This window comes from Python bivittatus, unplaced genomic scaffold, assembly GCF_059951505.1.
Source record: "Python bivittatus isolate LINGU-HERP-01145 unplaced genomic scaffold, Pbiv_v1 ctg000200_np1212, whole genome shotgun sequence".
Lineage (NCBI taxonomy): Eukaryota > Metazoa > Chordata > Lepidosauria > Squamata > Pythonidae > Python > Python bivittatus.
The window spans coordinates 9,925,686-9,949,265 of NW_028277040.1; the positions used below are offsets into that span (position 1 = coordinate 9,925,686).

Sequence of the window (23,580 nt, forward strand, 5' to 3'; positions counted from 1 at the left end):
GAAAGGGGGGGGGGGAATGAAAGGGGTAGATTCAAAGAGGTTAAGGCTATTTTAATTTTGTCTGTTATTTAGATGTTATTGTAAATACAACCAAGTAGTCCTTTCCTAATGCTTGTTTACATTTATAGTGCAATCCTATGCTTTCTTTTAGTAAATTAATTCAGAGGAGTTCTAAGGATGTGCATTTGGGAACATGGGCTATTTCATGGGTACCTAAGCACATTTTCTTATCCAAACATATACACAGTAGAAATGCTGCTTTCTGCTTCAGAGAGTATATTCACAATAGAAAAATGTGAAATAAGTCACTTGAATTCATGAAATAATGGAGCAGCAAAGAGGACCACTGGGATGGGTACATCATAGTTCAGAAATTGGGGAAGCATCTCCTTAACTCTTGAGGAGGTGATGAATACAGAAATGAATTAGTGCTCCATAATATGAAAATGTTTGGGGAAGAAACTAACTATAGCATAATACTAACCCTAACCCTAACTCTTTATAATTAATTCCAAAATCTTATTGTAAAAGTTTCTATATTCCAAATTTATCTGGACCTTTAGTCCATTTATAACTTTCTAAGATCAAAATCTTATTTAGCTTTTCCTCTTTATTTCAGATTCTTTAAATTCTTAAGCTTATGATGTTTGGTGTTTTCAGACTTGTTGTTCCGAAGGCCTCTAATAACTTAAAAGTAGTTAATAAGCAATTTCTGAAAGTGATTAGAAAGTGAGGTTAGTGAACTTAGTGTCTTTTAAAAGGGGCTGACTGTGGTTGTGAGCAAGATGGCTTTCCCCATCATCTCCCAGCATTCATACCCGTGGGAGTCCTGCAGTTTCCATGCAGAGAACAGCTGTCGAGAGCACATTTGGACAATCTCCCATCATCTCCTTATCAGGAGAGGTTCCAAGGAACCTGTCTACTCATTGGTTCCTTGGTCTTTGCCATAGTCATCGGTTACGCTTTTGCAGAGATGTCTTCAGTCTACCATTCCTCCCCCGGAAGGCGAAAATGCTTTTAATTAATATTGACAGAGAAAATGATGTAAAGTCATCTAAGATAGTGGATGCATTATGGGCTATTATAGAAGAGAAGTAAGTCAGATTTGGTGATCATTAATTAACATTAGTTGCAGGGACTATTACAGATTATATGTACTCTAGTATTATTCATAGTGTTTCATCTGAAAAAAAAATCCTTGAAAATATAATTGATTACCTTAAAAATAAATAGGACAATGAAGATTAACAAAGTTAAATGTAAAGTGCAAAAATTTTCTAAAGACATTACACAAACCTGGTTAAGATATTCAGAGGCCAATAGCATACTGAGTGGAAGAATTTTAGAAAACATTTATGAAGAGTTCATAGCCTCCTAAAATCTCACTTCAAATTACACATTTTCAAAGCCTGCTGATCCAGATTGTAGCCATTTGAATTTAAAACTTCCAACAGTTATTGCCTTTCAATGTCTATACATTTCTACTGCATCTGTGCTATGGATTGTTGTAGGCTGCCCCAGAATACTTCAGTAATTCATAGATCAGTTCTGGAAGATCTTACAAGTTCAGTGCTTTCAGTTTTGAGTGTATAGTAATGACCAGGCACAACTTGGACAATCAGAGATTCTCTAGTGGCAGGTCCCATTTGGATCATTGGTTTATACTTTTGCCTGGCTGCAGTGTACTTATATACATGTGAATGGTATGCATTTCAACTTGTATGCATGTCTGAGAGTGCACACATAATGTTTAATCATTCCTCTGCTTTGATCTTTCATGGGATTCTTGAGGATTCCTTGAAAGTCCTATGCTGTATATTTTCCTCTAATTTCCTGCTATGATACCTGACATTTTCTTCTTTGGGGAATCTAAACGAATCTAAACATCTCCCCATTTCTAATGTTATGAAGTTGGCCACCTTCATAATTGTGCTGAATTTAGCAGAAGACCATGTTTCATTTGAATGATAATTAAAAATAGTAGCAGGATCACATGATGGGGACCTAAGCTGGAATGAGGGTTTCATTTCCTCTCTTTATGTCACATTTCTGGTAAGACACTGACAAGAAAAAGATGCTGTCTTCTTCTGTCCTTGGTAATTTAACAGTGGCACTGCAACTAGCCAAAGACAAATGAGACGAGGTGCCCAAATGCTGTGCTCTTCCAGACCCCTGCAGTGTGCTTGCCTCCAGAGGATTGGAAGCCTTATTCTAAATGTGTTATCATAGACATAGTGCCCAGTTTTTATCATATGTTTTCAGCTTCTTAAATTAGATAAATCTGTAGCTTGAGGGTTTAAAGGAATTAGATACAATATTATTATGCAGGGCCATCTAATAAATAGCATTCATATAACTGGGTTGGGTAATCTATTTATAGACAAATGTGGATCAAAAACTTCAGGAAGTTGCATACTTTTGCAGCTGATTGATAAAGGTCTGGTGTGTGGGGACTTCATATTTTCAGGATATTTTTATTTGCTCTAACATATGTTTGTATTGTTATGAGGATTCTTGTTTTGTTTTGATTGGTGTACATAAACCATACATTATATATCACAGGCAATGGGGCATATTTTAAAATGAAAAAGTGAACTCTAATCATCAACTATTCTTTTAACAAAGCTTCAGGACGTTGTGTAGCATTGCAAGCTGGCGATTCACTGTGCTGCATAGCAGTCTTACAGTCAGCTAAATAAATAAATAAAGAACTTTTTTAAAAAAACTGCAGACATTGGTGAGGAAGAAGCTTGGTGGCTACCAAAAGGACTTTCTCTGGAGAGGTTGGTGCCCATAGGAACCACACTGGGGGTCAGTGCCTAAGAGAATGCAAAATAAAATTAGTCCAACATTACCTAAGTAGTGGAATTACATTTTGAGTCTGATTTCCATGGCATTGTCTTTAGTTCTATCTGTAAGGGTCATAATCCTCATCTGTGCTAAGAGAAGCCTCATATTTATTGACAGACAGGTCAGTTTTGTTGCCAAAATATAACTGCATTTGCTTTTAACCAGCCAGTTTTAAGAATGGATTGGATTTTCTTCCTTCTTCAGAATGGGCCTCAGCTTCATGAATTCTCTAGATAACAGACATTGCTACATAATAAGTGTCATGCTTTGTGAACTCATCTGGCTTTAACGCCCACTAGCTTGACCCTAGAACAGTGTTCCATCTCATTGGAAGGACCTCTAATTGACCCATTATCAGTGTTATCTACAGCTGCACCAGCTTAATTCTGTATCAACCTTCATGAGAAGGCCTAACTATCATCAAGATGCATAGGGCCAGGAGAAACTGTCTCCTAAAGAACACTGTAACTAGACTGTACATTTGGCTGGCTGGAGAAACTGTTAGCTGTGAATGACATGCATCTTGGCTGGAGGAAAAGCAGGAATTCATCATTGCAATCTGGAACAATGTGGGCCTAATTTAACCCATGACTATAGTCTAGCTTGACAAAGATGACACCAAGAATAACATTAGGTGTCATCTTTATTACTGTGTTGAAGCCCGCTAAAGAGAAACAATTTTGAAACCTGAATTTTACAATTTTCCTTACTTTGTGCTGCCACTTAGATAAACATGTACCGTGGTGCTTAAAAATTTGTGAACCCTTTGAATTTTCAATATTTCTGCATAAATATGACCTAAAATGTGATCTGTTCTCCACACAAGTCCTAAAACTAGATAAAGAGAACCCAGTTAAACAAATGAGTCAAAAACATTATACTTGTTCATTTATTCATTGAGGAAGATGATCCAAAGCTACATACTGGTGTGTGGCAAAAGTTTGTGAACCTCTAGGATTATCAGTTCATTTGAAGGGAACGTAGAGTCAGATGTTTCAATCAATAGGATGATAATCAGATATGAATGTGGGAGGTCCTGACTTATTTAAAGAACAGAATTCTGGATATTCATTATCAAAGCCTGATCTTCACAACACAAGTATGTGGAAGTGTATCATGGCTTGAGCAAAAGAGATTTCTGAGGACCTCCAAAAACAGTTGTTGATGCTCAACAGGCTGGAAAAGATTACGAAACTATTTCCAAAGAGTTTGCACTCCACCAGTCCACTGTCAGGCAATTCTAGTAAATCAGGGAGATGTCTGTTGCTTCAGAATATTACCTTGATTCTCAGAGCTTAAAAAACATTTCAGCCCTTTTGCCTAGGTAATGGTTCTTGCAAATTTCCATCAAGGTAATCTTCCTTACTCTCTATAATGGCTTCCATAGATGTGGGATGTCTTCTGAAGAAACCCTGTGCAATTTATCCATGTGTGGGCTTTTTCCCCATGATCTATAATTTGCATTTTTCAGGATTCAAAACCTATCCCTAATTTTGGATGCGTCTGACGTTTGTGGGGGGAAAAAAAAAGCCCCACCAGATCTGCAGTTCTCAAAGGCAAAACTAGTATGCTTGAGCAGTTGGTTATTGAGTTTCACATTATATCTCAAAAACAGTTAGCCAGAGCATTTTATCCTTCAGTGGGAACTAGGTGTGTCTGTGCAGACAGTACCAGATCTGTGGTCTGATAGATAAAGTGGATGATCAAGGAGTGCAAATACTGTTGTACTCACTACCTTAAATGAGACACAACAAAATTCACTGGATTGTTCAAGAAGGCAGTTCAGGCAGAGTAAGATAAAGCAAATGTATGAGCTATTACCCTGTCTTAATGGCAAATGTGATACTCATTCCAAAATAAAATTGGCTGAGGCTCCTTTCTGATGCTTACAGTGTTAAAGGTAAAATTACAGCTACCTTTGCAATCTTTCATGGATAGCTTAGAAGACAGCCAGTAAATCTTATTAGGAGACTCCTATTAGGTTGTGCTGGGAAACTTAAGCATGATCTCAAATTAAATGTACTTAAAAGAGTAGTTATCAGATATTATGTACTTTAGACTTTAAAATCTGTCATGATGCTTATAAATCACATTTTACCCGGCTTGTTTTTATTGTGTCACACTTCTTTATATAAAGGCTTTAAAATATTGTACCTAATCTTCTTGAAGAAAAAAGACATCAACCCAGACAATTTTTGCATGCATCTTCTTCTCATTATCTGATGTGTTGTTCCTGAGTTTAAATTAGGTTGCTGTGCATAGCAAGCTAATGCAAAACTTCTCAGAAGGAGGTCTGGAATGTATTATGTTAAAAATAGGGCTACTGTATCTGGGCTGCAAAAATCCAGATGATTGGCAAAGAGGTCCTGAAAATTAACTCTTTGCTTCCATCAGCTGGTTCTCTGGACTTTTGCAATTGTAATATAGTAGCCTTTGAGAAAAACAATTTTAATGTGCAGGAAAAGTAAAATATCCAAAATGCTAACACTGTAATATTAACTAGGCTTAATAATAGCAAACTGAAATATACTGGAAAACAGCAATTATTCCATCTGAGCAACATGTATTGTGTATGATATCTGTTTTGATCCCTTAACACTGAGGGAGGAAAGATAGGGACAGTATTTAATCACAAGTACTCAAACCCAGTTCTGCATGGCTATGTCATCTGATCTTAAGCTCTTGGTTTTTTTTTTCCTCCTTTGTTTTTATGAATGCTACTAACTACTGAAATGTGATCCTAAAACCAAATGCTCAGATAAAGACTCAAGTTGTTCTTCAGAAGTATATTTTATTGGCGTAAGGAGAATGTACTTTCAAGTAAAAAAAAAAAAGGTTGACCAACCCAACTTTGACTTTTTGTTTGATTTCATTTGTTTAATTTAAGCTGAAAGCACCTTCCCCTTGCTTTCAGACAACCCCTAGTTTTTTATGCTAGGCCAATATCATGCCATGACATTTGAAAGAAATTTGAGATGGGAAATGCTTTCCATTCCCAGCAACAAGTTGCATATATTGGATGAGTCAGAACTTCTGGGATGTTAAAACATTGATTATATCCAAAAAATGATTAAAGAAGGTTTTTCCATGTGAATCTTAAAAGGGCTTGTGCTTGAATCAGTTTATACTGTTACTGCAAACCTATCTTGTCTAGAATAAGCATTCAATTACTCTTCCACAATGTCACAATGGATTGATGACATTTACAAAGGGTACAAATTGATTCTTTTATTTGTCTTAGCTTTCTCCTGTTTTGCGTGTACGTGTTTCATGGGACTGCGGATGGTTTGGGCTTTATATATATATATATTTGTCTGGGATATCTGTTTTGGTTTTAAAGTCATATTTAAATAAGCCAAATAATAAGCCAGTCAGCTTTATATCCTGGGTTGTTCCGAAGTTGTTAGACATGACTTTCTAATATGAGCAAACCAGAAAAGTACCATTTATTTATTGTTTATTTTGCAGCATTTATATGCACCCCAATTAATAGACTCTGGGTGGTGTACAAAATATAAACTGAACAAAACTCTAACCACAACCACATTTAAAAACAGATCAGTAACATTACACTGGACAAAACATTTATAAGATAAAAGTCTCCTTTGAGCAGAGCTATACCTCCCGTTGACCACATCTAGACTCTCCATGTGGTGTTTTGGCAACAGTGTGGAATTAATCTGCCACTGCCTTCTTCTGGAGGTTCTTTCAATCTCCCAGTCTGGCCTACAGCCCTGGCCTTGCCAAGTGGTCTCACGATGAAGCTTAGCTTCTGAGCCCAAAGAAGGTTGGCCAGGGGCTGCACTGCTGAGATACTATGTTTGGTTGTATGAAATGAAAACTGAAGGGAACCAAGATGTGTGAGCTCATTGTTTGTCTAATAAAACTGAGGATGCAGTAATCTGAATATGGCCATTGCGTTGTGTGAAAGATGGGAAATAATGTGTGGAAAACTGTTGGTATTTCTGAGTATTTAAAACCCATCATATTTATGGTGACATTTATTACATAGTGAAAAAGCTCAGTTGCCTAATAAATAGAGCCAGTATGTTCAGATCACTGCTTGTGGGATCATTAAGTGGTTTTTAGTGAGTTGCTAAATTTGAGACACATTTTCAGAACTGTATCCTCAGTGTACAGCTTTTTAAATACTAAAATCACTGAACTTAATCCAAGTTTACCCATCTAGTCTAGTAAATGAAGTGGAATAATATAATTGTGCAGGCTCTGAGCTGTACGGCCCCATGGTGAATTTTCTAAGTATTTACAAGTTTTTAAAAGTAATCATGTAAAGTGAGTCACCCTCAACTTTTGGAGCTCATTTCTGAGTAAAAGATGCAAGTACTATTGGGGGAAAATAGAAGAGAAGGTGTTCCATAGCACCAAAAATCTCAGTTTTAATACATGTTTAATGAATTAAAACTTAATTAAGGTTTAAATATATGATAATTCTCTTATGTGGGAGAATGAACATCCATGAAAATATTAATAGCCAATTATCTGTGGTTTTCAGTTTTTATCTGTTAACGTATACCTACACACTGCTTATGTTGACAAACTTTTATTTTTTACCATCTGGATGGAACATGGAGAAACAGACCGGCTCCAGGTTTGCAAGGTTGTGGGACAAGGTTTTACACTTTCTCCTTATTTATTCAATCTGTATGCTGAATATATATTGAGGGAAGCTGGATTGGAAGATGATGAACGTGATTTTAAAATTAAAGAAAGAAATATCAATGATCTGTGCTATGCTGACACTACTCTGATTGATGAAAATGTACGTGATCTGCAAATTCTGTAGTAGTACTAATTTTCAATTACAGTGGTATCTCGGGTCACAAACTTAATTCGTTCCGCGACTCTGGTCGCAACCCGAATTGGTCGTGACCCGAATCAAATTTTCCCATAAGGTTCAATGTAAATACGGTTAATCCGTTCTGACCCCTCCGAATTTGGTTGCCAACCGATTTTGTTTGCGACCCGAATCAAATTTTCCCATAAGGTTCCATGTAAATATGGTTAATCCGTTCTGAACCATATGTATTTTTTTAAAAAATCACAAAAATATGACACAAAGTACAGTACAGTACAGTACGAAGAGAGAGAACACTAACCTTGCTTGAGGCGACTTCTGGCATGGAGGACAGGAAGGCGGGTGGGGAGGCGGTTATTGCTTGGGGGGAGAGTCCCCCTGCCTACAGGAAGCCACGGCCACGTGTCACGGCAGGGAAAATGGCCACGGATCCTGTTTGTCACCTGATGCGGAGTTCACAAACGGAAGCAAAATTTTGCAAACGGTGCTGTTCGTGACCCAAATTGTTCGTGAACAGAAGCGTTCGTGACCCGAGGTACCACTGTAGTAATAAAAATCAAGGAGCACCGTGAAAATACAGGACTACAATTAAATATAAAGACCAAACTAATGACAAGTACAGTAACTAGCCTTAGAACTGACAATGAAGATACTGAAGTGTAGATAGCTTCTGCCTTTTAAGAGTAATGATCAACAGCAAAGGAACAAGCGGTCAAGAAATACACCACAGATTAGCACTTAAAAGTAGCAATGAAGTCCTTGGAAAATAATGCAGGTGCTAGGATGTATCTATATCTACAAGGATCAGAATGGTGCAAGCCACGGTATTCCCTGTGACACTCCATGGAAGTGAAAGTTGGACTTTGAAGAAGCAGGATAGGAAGAGTATTGACACTGCTGAACTTTGTTATTGGAGGAGGCTTCTGAGAATAACATTGATAACCAAGAAAGCAAACAAATGGATCATCAAATAGAACAACCCAGAGTGTTCACTCGAGGCACAAATCACCTGGCTCAAATTATTGTGTTTTGGACACATCATGCAAAGATCTAGCTCTCTGGAGATGTCTATAATTCTGGGAAAGGTGGCAGGAAAGAGAAGAAAAGGACCACCAACACCAATGTGGATGGACTCAATTACAGCAGCAACGGATGCACTGTTGGAAGACCCGAGGGGCCACGTTGAGGATATATCATCCTGGAGAAGGTCTGTTTATGGGGTTGCTAAGAGTTGACAGGGAATTTATGGCACGTAGTCAGTCAAATTTGCTAATTAGAATTTGTTTATCAGGGATAATTTTACTTGATATCTGAATTGTGAAAATTTGGCTAAAGAAGTAAATAAAATAAAAGTGTACTTTAAAATGTATGTACAGTATATTAAAAGAAAATAAATTTGGAATGCATTATTAAGGATAAAATATGCTTTAGGGACATTTGAGTGTTTATGTAAATGTGAATATTCATGCAGATGTCTGTGTGGAAATTGGACCGAAAATATTATGGAATAACACATTCAAAAGTGGTGGACTGAAAATTGATTCATCCCCACTAAATTGAACTACATCATAGAATTAGTTAATAATGATCATTTTAACTAGTAATTTCTGTTTGTTTGATAGTTCTGTTGGCATTTTATTTTGAGCTGCCTTAAGAATCAGAATTTTGTAGAGTCATTTATAGTATCCATATAAATATAAATACAGGGAGGTGGAAGCAGATCCCACCCATTCTGTAATGGTCATAAAACATGTGCATTGTCCAATTGTCATGATCAGAGCAGCAGTAAATCTTATATTTTAATGTTTTATAACAGCAATGGGAATAATGAAATATTCTGAAATTTTTAGATGCAATATTCTTAAGCTGTATAAACTTGAGCTGTTTTCAATTGCTACTTTTTGGCACTTTTTAATTCATGCAGCAAAAGTTAAAAGAACTTTAACTTTTAAAAGTTAAAAGTAATGTTTTCTTTTAATTGTTGTATGCCACCCTGAATCAGTTTTATGTGAGATGAGCAGCTATATAAATACAATGAATAAATAAATATTTTCGAAAAAGCAATTCAAAATAATAGAATCTGCCTTTTTTACAGGTATGACTGTTAATTTGCAGTACTTGTAACTGAGGAAAACAAATGGGAGATATTGCATAATTGAGGGCAACTATAGTTGAAGAAGCAGTGAACATCAAGCAAAGTCAGGGTGGGGCAAGGGCAGAATTAACAATTTAAGTTTTTGCAAAATATTTGCTTCTTATTGATTATTATTTACCAAGTATCTGTGATGGAATGGAATTATGAAGGCCAGGCTCAGAGAAATAAACATTTTCTTAGCTCCCCAGAAGAGCGTGGGAGGAACAGGAGGATGAGACTGGCACCTCCCTGAGGAATTCACACTGTTGTTGCTGGCTGACTTTGGGATCTGGGGTTTCAGCCTGGGAAGATTCTTGCTAGAGATTGTAGCTAATAAACATAACTGGACTGAATTTGCACTGTCTCTTGGAGTTCCTTGGGCTAGGCCTGACATCAATCTTCCCAGACTCAAACCCCAGATCCCAAAGTCAGCCAGCCACAACAGTGTGAATTCCTCAGGGAGGTGACAGTCTCATCCTCTTGTTCCTCCCACGCTCTTCTGGGGAGCTAAGAAAATGTTTATCTTCCTGAGCCTGGGCTTCATAATTCCATTCCATCACAGTATCCTTGCCTTTTGGGGGTAAAATAATGTTGCATTTATATGTCTTCTGTGCTAAATTCATTCCTCTTACTGATAATACTTTAGAATATTTTATAGTTTCCATTGCATAATTCCATTTTGAAATGTTATATGGCAACAGTGGTGTTCCTGAATACGAACGTTGCATATTTATTCCTGATTTTATAAGAATCTAATTCAGCCAATTTTTTTTTTTTAGCTTGACCTAGTTCCTTTCTTGAAACAAGAAATAAAGTAATAAGCAAGAACTGTTACAGAATGGAGATGGGTGACTTTCCTCGTAGTCTCCTCTGTTCTCTAGAGTCTGAGCTGGTTTGACAGTCGTGACCAGTGGTGCTGGTAAGGTTGAGCAAGCCTAGCCTGTATGCCCTTCTGGCCGACATCACCATCTGTCCCGCTCACTGTTCTGTTTTAGAGATGTAAACATGACATCTGTGTTCTCTTCTCTCCTCAGCTGTTTCCCATCAGTTTCTGTCTCCCCTCAAGTGTGGAAACATAATCCTATTTTTTCTCCTTGTATTCATTCTTGTTTATTTTGTTTTCACTTGTCTGAATGCAAAACTGAGGCTGAAAAGTAAGATATGGGGTATGGGAGTACTGCATGGATTCACATGTTATCCCACGTTAAGCAATGAGACTTCAATTTGTTAGTATGTTTTTTTGTTCTCAAGTCAAACTTCTAAGCTCCAATTTGGAACATCATAAATGTATTTAAAAAATAAACATTTTCCTCATCATGACTCTTAAATTGTCAAGCATTTTTCTGGCTTGATGTATTTTAACTAGAACAGTTAGGGAGGTTACAATTCCTTAACTCTTGGATGAATTTATGGGGGAAGAATCCATGTCTTGCTCCGCTGGATTATTAACCAGTGTTTTCAAATAGATCGCTCTCCGTGGTCTGTGGGCTATCGCCCCTCGTGCGAGCGGTGGAAGACGGGGCTCCTCTGCCTGCACTGCCGCCCTACCTCCTCTGCTAGCTCCATCCCACTGCCTCTTCCCTGGCCAAGCCCAGTGAGCTTCCTTCGGCAGACGGGGGTCTGCTGCCCAGTGCCTGGATCTCGGGATCAGCAGGAGGAAGAAGACTGTGAAGGTCAGCTGGGGGTGGCAGCGAGGAATGGCAGGGGTAGGCAGTGGAGCGCAGGGCAGCCAAAAGGGCAGAGACAGGGGGAGATAGGCAAGTGGGGGGAGTTGAAGCACAGGTAGTTCACGCAGGGCAGGAGAACGTGTCTGGGGGATGCTGCAACAGTCATAAATGTGGGCCAGTCATCAAACGCCCAAATTTTGATCATGTGATCATGGGGTGCTGCAATGGCCAGAACATCTAGGACCAGTCGTAACTACCATTCATTCAACGCTGTCATAACTTTGAACAGTTGCTAAACAAATGGTAGTAACCTGAGGACTACCTGTAAAATGTAAACTGAATTCAGGGGAAATGAGGTTCTTAAGAAATATGGTTTAACAAGAAGGAATAGAGTCACAAATAAATGGACAATGTTTGAACATGGATAGAATTAAAAAATGAGTGATGAAGAAAGTATTTCAGATGGCTTGGTCATATACACAGAATGAATAAGAATTAAATCACAACACAAATAACATGAAGAAATAGTGAGTGGGATGGGAAGAACGGGAAGACTGAGAAAGTCATGGTTGCATGGAATTGATAACTCATTGAAAGAACCAAGAGTAGTATATGAAGAGGTGTAGGGATATGATGGGAAAGTATGCAGATACTTTCCTGTACCTACCTGGATGTTGCTGGACTGCATTTTCCACTTTCCTAGCATAGCTAGGTACAAATATAGTCAAATAACATCAGGGCTATCACAAAGGGGTAAGGTAAAAATAGTTTCAGATGATGAGTAGCTGTCCCCTACCCATCCAACAGGATGCCTCCTGTTACACAGATTACCTTCACTCTTGGTAGTCAGCTGGGAATACTTCCAAACCAAGCACTGTGTTGTAGCCACCTAGCACTTTTATTTTCCAAGGAAGCTTTTGTGGCCCAGAGGCAATTTCTGGAAATACAGACGATGAAGATTTGTACCTTGCTTCCTATTAAAATATCTTTTGACATCACAATTTAGACCTGATGAACCAGCAGATTCTGAAATCTTAAACGGAAGTTGTTTTGGAAAATTCCTAACCCAGTGTTTATTTTTACAAATAATTGAAGATATGATCAAGATAAATACTGTACTAGTAATTTGGAATAAAGAGTTAGAATATGCTGTTTAACAAGTCAATGGTCTCATGTTTTAAGAATGTTAAATAGGTTTCTTATGAATCTAAAATAAGACTAATTCATCAAAGGATTATTTTTCAAGTGTACTGGCTACTCAGTGCATTTTAAGAAGGGTTGAGTGTCAAGTTCTTTATGTTGCAAATATAATATATTTGAGGAAAGTTTGTCCTATATGATTTGGAGCTTTTCTATAGCTGTCCCTTTTTGGTTTAATATTCACATTATTATTAATTTGATTTTGGATAGAGAAATATGGTTTAAATATGTTATTGTTACATTGAATTACATACAAAAAACTTGTAATTAATTTTTATGAAGAAATTTGGACTTACCAAGCATGGAAAGTAGGTCAAAATTATTTGCTGGAAAGATACTGCTATTCCAGACTTAAAATCCTGGACTGAAGCTATGTGTTCAATTTCTGCCTTTGAATGAATATGTATGTACATATAATCTTCTACACTGTGGTAGCTCCTCCCTTTTTTATATCAATAAAAATAGAGCATGCCATTTTCAGCTTCTTAAATAAAACAATGTATTAAAAGTGTTAAATATCAAGTGGGAAAAAAATCCTGGTGGATAAAAGGGAGATTTTTATAGATGCATTTTATAGGTGCACCAAGTCCTTTTTTCATCTTGAGGTACAGCTCTTCATTTTAATCCTTAAAAGGATCTTTTCATACACTTCTCCAGCATTGTGCATTCACCATTGCAAATAACCCTGCCAGGCTGAACACAGAATTCCAGTGTACTAGTGGGAGGGCAAGGGTGAGTCAAATTTGAAACCTGGAAAAATTGTACCAAGTTATGTTACTACAGAAGACAAAAAAGATCTTCTCTGGCATTAAAAATAAAGTAATAACAAATTAAATATCTAACAATTAGATGCCTTTTAGGTCATCATAAATGAGCAGCATGAGACCTTGTTTTATCTAACAGCACGGCCGGTCCCGGCTGTTGATGACCTTAATTCACCTTATAGGAACCAGCGGACTTGCTGCTGTCCATAACAATAGAGTCTCATCATTTTTGTAGGATAACTGACCAGTTAAAGAAACTAAGGCTTCCCAATGAGAGTTTTTGTAAATTGGCTAGGTCTGTATTGTGAACAGTATTTATTTATTTAGAGAAGGTTTTGTGTATTTTAGGATGAAAATCTATTTTTAAGGGCTTTGGATTTTTTTTTTTTTTTTTAGCATTCTTAACCAAGTTTCATAATTTGGTCTGATGTGAGAATTTGTTCCTAATGTTTGTATTTTGTTCTTTACAGATTTGTAAGTGAAGCAGTTTCTCTAAGATAAAGAAAGATCAGGATGACCAGCTCTGCCCGAGAACATCTCCATTTTGCGCGACGGCGTAATCCGCAATTGCGTTACACTTTGAGTCCAGAGAACCTTCAAAGCCTTGCATCTCAGGGCACTGTTGCTGAGAACATGAACTTGCAGCGTGCCAACAGTGACACTGATCTAGTGACCTCTGAGAGCCGCTCTAGTTTGACTGCAAGCATGTATGAATATACCCTAGGACAATCTCAGAACCTCATCATTTTCTGGGATATTAAAGAAGAAGTGGATCCCACAGACTGGATTGGACTATACCATATTGGTAAGTAATAGATTTGTCTCCTCCCCATGTAGCTAATATTTATTTTCCTAATAAATAGAAAGTTCAGGTAAAAGACAGGAAATATTACTATGTTTCCTTTACCAAGGCAAGATGCAAAACAAAACAAAAATCCAGTAATTAAAATCAATCCAATAAAATTAGTTCAGTACCCAAGAAACAAATATTAATGCTAAAGGAATCAAAGGAACAATACATATGAAAGACATCCTGGGACAGAACTGAATGTATATACATTCATAATAATTTAAAACAGGTGTTAACTTGGAACCGGCAGTTAAATAAGGGCAGGATAAAATAACCAGACCCTACAGTAACTCACTAATCAAATAAAAAGGTCTTTAACCACCTTCCAAAGGCCATCCTATTAGCCCAAAGATGAAAGGAAGAAGGGAGCTACATCCTTGAAGGCCTGGAACTTGGAGACCCAAACAAGTCTCTGCTCAGAGGAATATTAAGAATGAGTAGGATTGGAGGGAGAAATAAGGGCAGAATGATACTGGGAAATTTATGACCAAAGAGTTTTAAACATATGTACCAGTAGTTTGAACTGGACTCTGGCTTGAATAGGGAACTGGCACTGAGACATGAGAATAGTGTGGAAGATCCTGAACAACCCAAATGGCACTTAGTTTCTGGACTAAGATCTGAGGATGCAGAACAGAATTGGGAATGTCTGTCAGGAGACAATTAGAATATTCTAGATGTGAGACAACCAGGGAACACATGCGGCAGTCTCCCTTGTCAGAAACTCCCAGATCCTATGAATATTCATCAAGTGAAAATCAGCATCTTAGCTGTAAAAACAGTAAATGGGCACAAAGTCAGCTGATCTACAATGAGGGAATGTAAGATTTTCTTGAACTGTTCTCTTCAGTAATTTTCATTAACAATGAATGAGGTTTGTCTTGATCTCCTTTCTCTTTTCATACTATATAAAACAAGATGCCCTGTTTTAACTTTCTTGCATAATCTTTAATTTGATACCATTTGTGGAAGGAGCACTGAATTAATTTCAAAACCACAGGAATGCTTTTTTGATCATCTTTGTTCATACTAGTATACTACATATGAAAGTCTGGCAATGTGCTTATATCCTTGTTTTGTAACTTATTTCTATGTTATACATAGACTTTTGCTTCTGGTTGCATACTAAAATGTACATAATTGAAGGTATAATTCTGAATTCAAAGATGCAGATGAAGATCCACTAAAATCAGTGGAAATTCTGCTATTAACCTAGGAATAACTGGCATTAGCTAAACAAACACTAATTCTCTGCAAAAGGTCTGTTCATTAATTAATTTACTTATTTGTTGATACAGTAGGACAAAGAGATAGGGTGATAACTTCTCTATATAAGCTATTTTTACCCTAGTTAATTGTATAATTTTGCATCAATGTGACGTTTTTCCTTGAGATTGTCTATTTTCCTTCCTATTGCAAGCTTGCTTAAAACTGGGTGTACTATTCTTGGGTCTTAGGAAATAAATCCCACAGCAGAGTGATCCTTTGATATAACTAATGTGGTTTGCAGTCTTGGTTATTTCTACCTTAACATAATAGGTAACGCATGTGAGTTGAGATGTTTCTTGTTTGAAATGGACTTGATATAATATATAGTCATCATGGCCAACAATTATATTTAGGTGGTGAAAAAGTACAATAAGAAACCACATTGCACAACACATGGAAATTCTTTAAAGAATTTGACCTGCCATCAAATTAAGTCATTCCTGTCCTTTTCTTTTTGCAAGTGGCATAGATTACATGCACTTTAGATTTTATGCAGTTAGTCTTATGCATAAGAAGGATCTTTGGTCTGCTGCCAGAGTAATGCAGCACTTCAGTTACAGTTTTCCCCTTCAAACACTGGAGAACTGTTTGACAGAGAAGCATTTCGATAAAGTATGACTTTGTAAAAGATGAGCATAAAGTCTGTTTTCCCCCCTTTTCTTGTCTTCCTGACTGGCTAGGCATTGATATCATTTCATGAAAGAGATTTATTTGAAGTGACTGGATTTGTTTTTAAAAAGTTGCTTCTCTCTGTAAGAAAGTGAAGAATTTAATTTCCTAGTTAACTGTATGAATATTAATATGTGTATCTTAAATGTGGCCAGTTAAGTACAATAAATTTGTTTCACTCTGACTTTTTAAAAAGTTTTTGTTACTGTATTACATTATTAATATAACTGGACTTATTTTTCACCAGTTCATCCAATCACTATGGGAATTATTGATTGATTGATTGATTATGTGCCATCTAGTTGGTGTCAACTTTTAGCAACTACATAGATAGATTTTCTCCCAGTACTAGAGCCTTCTCCAGAGAGTTAGGTCTTTGCATAATGTGTCCAAAATAGGATAATTTGAGCCTGGTCCCAATTTTTTTCATTAGGTATGCCAATTAAAATCCCAAGTAACTGATTGTTCATAGTAACGTAAGCTGGCTTATAGAATGGAAAGCTGTTCATATTAACAGTTTTACTGTATTTGTAATTAATATTAAATATTGAATTTGATTAGAAATGCAGAATATAAATGGACTAAAATAGTTGAAAAGGATAATCTAATAGTCTGTTTTTTGTTTATTTGTTTTTATGATAAACTTTGATGAATCCATCAGTATTTACTTTGCACAGACCAATTTAAAGTAGCCAAAAGGGGGAAAGTGTAATATGGGAAAAGCCTAGATAAATAGGAATGTTTGTGATCTGAGCAAACTGTTTCTATTATCTGGATTTACCTGCTCTGCATGTACAAACTTTCATAAATTTCACTTTATGCCATGCTTGTATCCCATAAGTTATTTAACTTACTTACATATTTCTATTCAGCTGTTTAAGGTGAGGATTCACAAAAAGTTTGTAATTATTGCTTTAAACAAGAACAATCTTTATAAAAGCAATCTAACTATATTGCAAAATATTTATGTAAAATTACAATATTACAAAAATAAAGCATCAATACTTACAATGAAAATAGCATACAACTTAAATAAACTAAAGCAATAAAAATAGAAAACTGTAAAAATCCAAAACAGAATTTTAATTAATATATTGGAACAGATAAATTTCAAAGCTTATTTAAAAGATACTAAACAATGAAAGATTTTCAAGAGTTTTCATTCTAGTAACTCTTAAAGTTTCATCAGGATCCATCTCCTGTCTTGCCAAGCTTGGACACATGGCAGTTGCCCCTGTTCTTTTTGAGGAAGGTGTGATACTGTCATCTGTGCTCAGAATACCTATATCCCCTTCTCTGCAATGAAATGTATCATATGATAGGAAGAACATTAATAAATCGCTGATGTCTTGGTTATTTAAATATTTTCTTTCAATGAAGAGTTACTAGAGATGGAGAAAGATCAAAAGATAATGATTTCACATGGTACTGTAGTTTAATGCTATGCACACGTTTCCCATGGAGGGAAATAAGAAGTGGTATCCCTTAAAGATTTGTTTTTGCTTTGGTGCCTTCTAAATTGTTTGTAAATTATTATGATTTCTTGTGATACATTCCCTTACCAACACTGGTGATATAACGTAGTGGTTAAGATCTTTAACACAGATAAGGTTTGGACATAAGTTTGTTCAGACCATTTTGAAGCTAGAAGTGAAAGCTTCTACCTCATGTGACTTATAAAATGGTAAAAACTCTAGGCTTATTTTTTAACAAAAATCTGGAAAATACTCAGGAAAAGAAATGTATGTATGTATGTACGCATGTATGTTTCTTTTGGATTTCAATCCAGCAACCTTCTCTATGTTAAGCGAAGATCTTAACCATGATGCTATTTCAGCAGTTCTGGTAAAGGAGTATGAAAACATGAGCGTACTTGCTGGAACATTAGAGGCAACATTGTTGTGCCTGGATGTACTGCATTTTGATAACCTCGTATATCTGCATTTAACACCTTTTTGCATATATAGATGTTTGTTTGTAATTTAACAACTTTTTGTGTATGTATAGATACATGTATTTTATATGCACTCCCATGCGTATAAAAGTATATATGTCCAGGAAGACCTGCCCACTGGAGGAAAAACAACTGCTGTCCTGGAACAGAAAGGTGGGAGGTATAATAGCTGAGCAATTCTTCAATGGAAGGACATAGTAACCTGTAGGCCAGACTGAATACCTTTAAACTCTTGTAAAAATGTCTCAGTCTGGACAGGATTTTCTTAAGCCATCTTAGAGTCAAGCTGCCATGAGCGTAGGACAAGAGCAGCTTAAATGGAAGTACAGATACACCTTTAGGGTAAGCAGGGAACTGGCATAATTTGTAAGTGATATTCAGGATAGTAATGTTCCAAAAAGATCCTGTTCAGCAGAATAAATGTTCAGTCAAGAAGCAAATGCAGTTCAGTTTAAATAAGTGTAAAGTGATGCATTTGGAGCAAGCAAGCAAACAACCTGACTTCACTTATGCAAAGAAAATGTTGTGGGCTTCTATTGAGCAGCTCAGTAGAGAAGAAGCAAGCATGCGGCAACTATGAAAAAAAATCTGTGCTGGGGAATCACTAAGAAAAAGACTGAAAATAAAATTGCCTTATACAAATCTGTGTATGTCTGGTACAGTGTACAGTTCTGGTCATCACATCTGAAAAAGGATAGAACAGAGATGAAAAAAGTGCATAGGGAAAAAATTAAAATGACCAGGAGACTTGAACATTTTTCTTATGAGAAAAGGCAACAAAGGGAGAAATAATCAAAGTGTATACAATCATGCTTGGAGAAAATGCTCTCTCTCAACATTGTGATGGCCAGTAAGTTTGGATGGCTTTAAAAAGGGATTGGGTAAATTCAGGGAGGACAGGTCAATTGAGGGCTGTTTGTTTTGAGATTCAGTGTAACTTCCAGGTTGGGAGTGGCATGCCTCCAAATACTAGTTGTAGGAGAATAACAGATATCTCTCTATCTCCTGCTTGTGAGGACATCAGAGGCATCTGTGAGAAACAAATCACTGGACTAACATGGACCTTGATCAGATCTGTCGGGGTTATTCCTATATTCTTATGTTCTTCTCAGGTTTATTTATGGATTAGTCAGTCTTGCTATATTGTTGTGGAATAAAATTGAGAAAGAACTGTAGGTTCAGCAGCACATCTTATCAGCAGTCAGCCTTATTTTTAAAAAATGCAGACATGATAGCACACTGGAAACTTGCAAAAAGGCCAGAAAGCAACTGGATGTTCAATACCAGTGCTGTCATGGTACATCTGATACCCTTCCAGAAACTCTTTCTGATTAAGCCAAGTTATTTCTAATCTTATATATCTTGATATTGGCAGGTGTGAGATAACTTTTTATGAAGTGATGCATTTAGTTTCTTTTCTTTCAGTGGGAACATTTCCTTAATTGAGTTCTGCTGAGAAATCGCCGAGATGGGGCAAAATTAATTTTTCTTCTTTCCCCAGCCTCCCTGTTCCTCCTTCCATGCTGGATTGAAGGAGTATAGAGGATTAGAAAGGTGGGGGGAGCAGGGAGCTGATGACTATTGCCCCTTGATAGCATAATCCAAACTTCTGGTATCTCATTTGGAATGGGAAGTAATCCTTGACATATATTGTCTACCATATTTAATGAATTTAGGAATTTTGAGGAGTAGTAGTAGTAGTAATTGTAAGGCTTTAAGAATGTGGCTCATCTGGCCATTTTATGAGACTGCTTAGCAGTATTATATTTTAATCTTTTTCTATGTTTTGCATTTCCCAATGTGGGGTTTTAATTTCATTTGTTCCCTTGTGGGTTTTTAAAAAATTATATATTTTGTGTGTTTGATTCAACCATTTGTATGCCATTTAACTTTCATTAGACAGACAGGCATACTTACAAAAAAAAGAGTGCAGCCACCCATTATTGTCAAAGAGTGCCCCATGGTCTGTGTAGGGGTCAGAGGTATTTATGGAACTACAGGTTATGTGTGAAGCTGGCTTTTCCTTCACAACATGCCACCTTCTCATTTGCCATTAAAAAAAAAAATTAAAAGGAGAAAGAGTCTAGCAGAAACTAAGGCATTTCATGGGTGTAATGCTAGACTTTCAGGACATGTCATAATGCTTCAAAATGTTGTGGGAATGATAGTTTTACAGTGCATTCGGAAAGTATTCAGACCCCCTTCACTTTTTTCAATTTTGTTATGTTGCAGCCCGATACTACAATCGTTCAAATTCATTTTTTTTCTCATTAATCTACACTCAGTACCCCATAATGACAAAGTGAAAACAGAATTTTAGAAATATCTGTAAATTTATTAAAAAGGAAAAAACTGAAATATCACATTGGCAGAAGTATTCAGACACTTTGCAACAACACCTGAAATTTAGCTCAGGTGCTTCTTGATCATTGCTGAGTTGTTTCTACGCCTTGACTGGAGTCCATCTGTGGTAAATTAAATTGATTGGACATGATTTGGAAAGGCACACACCTCTCTATAGAAGGCCTCACAGCTGACAATGCATACTGTATCAGAGCAAAAGCCATGAGGTTAAAGGAACTGCCTGCAGAGCTCAGAGACAGGATTATTGCAAGGCACAGATCTGGGGAAGGCTACAAAAAAAAATTTCTGCTGCACTGAAGGTTCCCAAGAGCACAGTGGTCTCCATAATTCTCAAATGGAAGATGTTTGGCACAACCAGGACTCTTCCAAGAGCTGGTCACTTGGCCAAACTGAGCAATCGGGGGAGAAGAGCCATAGTAAGAGAGGGGACCAAGAACCTGATGGTTACTCTGACTGAGCTCCAGAGATCCTGTGTGGAGATGGGACAAAGTTCCAGAAGGACAACCATCACTGCAGCCCTCCACCAATCTGGGTTTTATGGCAGAATAGCTAGACAGAAGCCTCTCCTCAGTGCAAAACACATGAAAGCCTGCTTGAAGTTTACCAAAAAGCACCCGAAGGACTCTCAGACTGTGAGGAACAAGATTCTCTGGTCTGATGAAACCAAGATTGAACTGTTTGGCCTCAATTCTAACCATTCTGTCTGGAGGAAACCAGGCACCTCTCATCACCTGCCCAATACCATCCCAACAGTGAAGCATGGTGGTGGCAGCATCATGCTATGGGGTGTTTTTCAGCAGCAGGGACTGGGAGACTGGTCAGGGTTGAGGGAAAGCTGAATGGAGCGAAGGACAGAGATATCCTCAATGAAAACCTGTTCCACAGCGCTCAGGACCTCAGACTGGGCCAAAGGTTCACCTTCCAACATGACAACGATCCTAAGCACGCAGCCAAGACAACACAGGAATGGCTTAGGTGTCAGGTTCGGTCAGCACGAGGTTTCAGGGAAGCACGGGGCTGCAGGGAAGCTCGCAACCAGACCACGCGGAATCCACCGGCGGTAGCTAGCGGGGAAAAGAGGAACCGAAAGCGCCGCTAATTAACGAGCCACCTGCGGCCAGCTAAACAGGAAAACCGCAGCGGAAGCTTTTAATTACGAACTGATAACGGCGCGAGCAAGCAAGGAACGGGGCCGCAGGGCAGCGAAACAAGATCGCAACGCAGCACAGAACCCGCGGGTCTGCACGTAGCAGGGAGGGGCCAACCCAGCCGGAGGGGGACTGGCAATCAAGGACAATGGACTCTGACCGACCCTGCCATCATGAACGATCAGGGGGACATTGGGGGGCCTAATAGCCCACAGCCGCAACGCGATCACGAGGCGGGAAAAAGCGCGGGAAGGGGGAATATAACAAGTGATGCAATTGTACCAAGCCAGTCCTGGCTTTGCTTGTGACTACTACGTTACGCATGAGTAAACCTTCTTTGTGAACCACACGTGTCACGAGAGTTTCTCTGTCGAACGGGGCAAATCTCACATAAAGCCAGGACTCACCGTCAGCGCTACCCGGTACCACCGAGGAGCGTTTTCTTTCTCAATACAGGCATGACCAGCGACGAGGAATCCGTGGGTCAGCTGGAGCGCGAGGGATCCAGGCTCGCGGAAGGGCGGTCGGAGCCGCCCGGGAGCGACGGGGCAGCGGCCAGGGCCGGGCGCACTCCATCCGAGCGGTGGTCGATGGGCGTGAATCAAGGACCAGACGATTCGGGCGTTACGATGACCCGGGGTTCGGGGTTCCGGGACCGTGAGTGGAGCGAGAAATTCGCCCGACTAGAGGAGAGAGTCGAGCGACGCCTAGACGCCGTGGAGGCGATGCTCCAGACCCTACTGCAGAGAGTGGGGCCACCGGCGGTGAACGAGGAGGCGAGTGACAGGGGGGGCGGTCCGACACCCCCGCCGGCACCACCCACGGCGCCCCGGTCGGAGGACCAACGGGCGGCAGACGCCCTGAGACTTCGAGGTATCACTGGGAAGTTCTCAGGGGACCCCGAACAGCTGCCGCACTTTCTGACGCACGTCAGGGGGTTCATGCAGAGGGGTGGTCACCTGTTCGCTAGAGACGAGGACAGGGTATCCTACGTGGCCGAGCTGCTAGATGGCCAAGCCGCCAGCTGGGTGATCGGGCTGTACGATGCCAACGCGGCGGAACTACGGAGTTTCCCGGACTTCATGCAGGCGCTCCGGGACAGATTCGAGGACACATTGAGCGCCAAGCGGGCGGAGGACGACATCCTACAATTCAGGCAGCGGGGCAAATCGGTATCGGAATATGCCCTGGAGTTCCGGAGGTTGGCCGAGAAGCTCGCGGACTGGCCGGAGTCCCTGAAGGTGAAGTATTTTAAGAGGGGACTCAACCCAGAGATCCTGGAACGGGCACTGGGGCGGGACGACCCGGCCACAGTGAAGGATTGGATCTGGCTGGCCGGAACGGCGGAATCGGCGTGGCGGCAGATCCAACAGAGCACAAGACGACGGGACCAGGCGAGGGACCGGCCGAGGGAGAGGACCCCGAGGAGAGACGGAGCGGTCGACGGCAGTCCACCGGGAGGCGAGAGGCGACCAGAGCCCCGAATCTGTGTTTCCGATGCGGAGGCAGAGGCCACCGAGCGGCGCAGTGCCCGACGGAGCGGGAAGGCGCCCCACCACGGCCCGAAGTCAAAACCCCGCGTGCGAACGGGAAAAGGACCGGTGACCGACCGCGGAAGGGGGCAGTGGCGGCGGTGACCGAGAAAGGACGCGGGGGTGGTCGACCCCGGAGACAGCATCCTCCGGAGAGGACTCGGAGCCGGCGGGAAACGAGGCGCGCTCGCACTGAACGGCGTCCCAGTGCGAGCAGGGGAGTCGAGGCGCGCGGACCCAATAGGAGACGAGGACTGCCCACCGTTCCGGGTGAGGATACACGTCCGGGGGTGAGATCCGGAGGGGAGGCGCAGCTACGGGCGCTACTGGACTCGGGCTGCACCCACTGCTTGATGCACCCAG

General features: G+C 39.4%; 1 protein-coding gene across 3 annotated transcripts in view; it reads left to right on the forward strand.

Annotated features, from left to right (window-relative positions):
* The window catches only part of HECW2 (HECT, C2 and WW domain containing E3 ubiquitin protein ligase 2), a 176,922-nt gene that overhangs the window by 27,538 nt on the left and 125,804 nt on the right, over nucleotides 1-23,580 (forward strand). For 2 of the 3 annotated variants that reach the window (XM_088135692.1, XM_088135690.1), the window contains exon 2: nucleotides 13,902-14,236. In XM_088135692.1, coding sequence (XP_087991818.1) covers nucleotides 13,945-14,236 — 292 coding nt within the window. In that variant the 5' untranslated portion in view covers nucleotides 13,902-13,944. Of the gene's footprint in view, nucleotides 1-11,266; nucleotides 11,474-13,901; nucleotides 14,237-23,580 lie in introns of all 3 variants that reach the window. The other variant, XM_088135691.1, reaches the window with a different exon arrangement.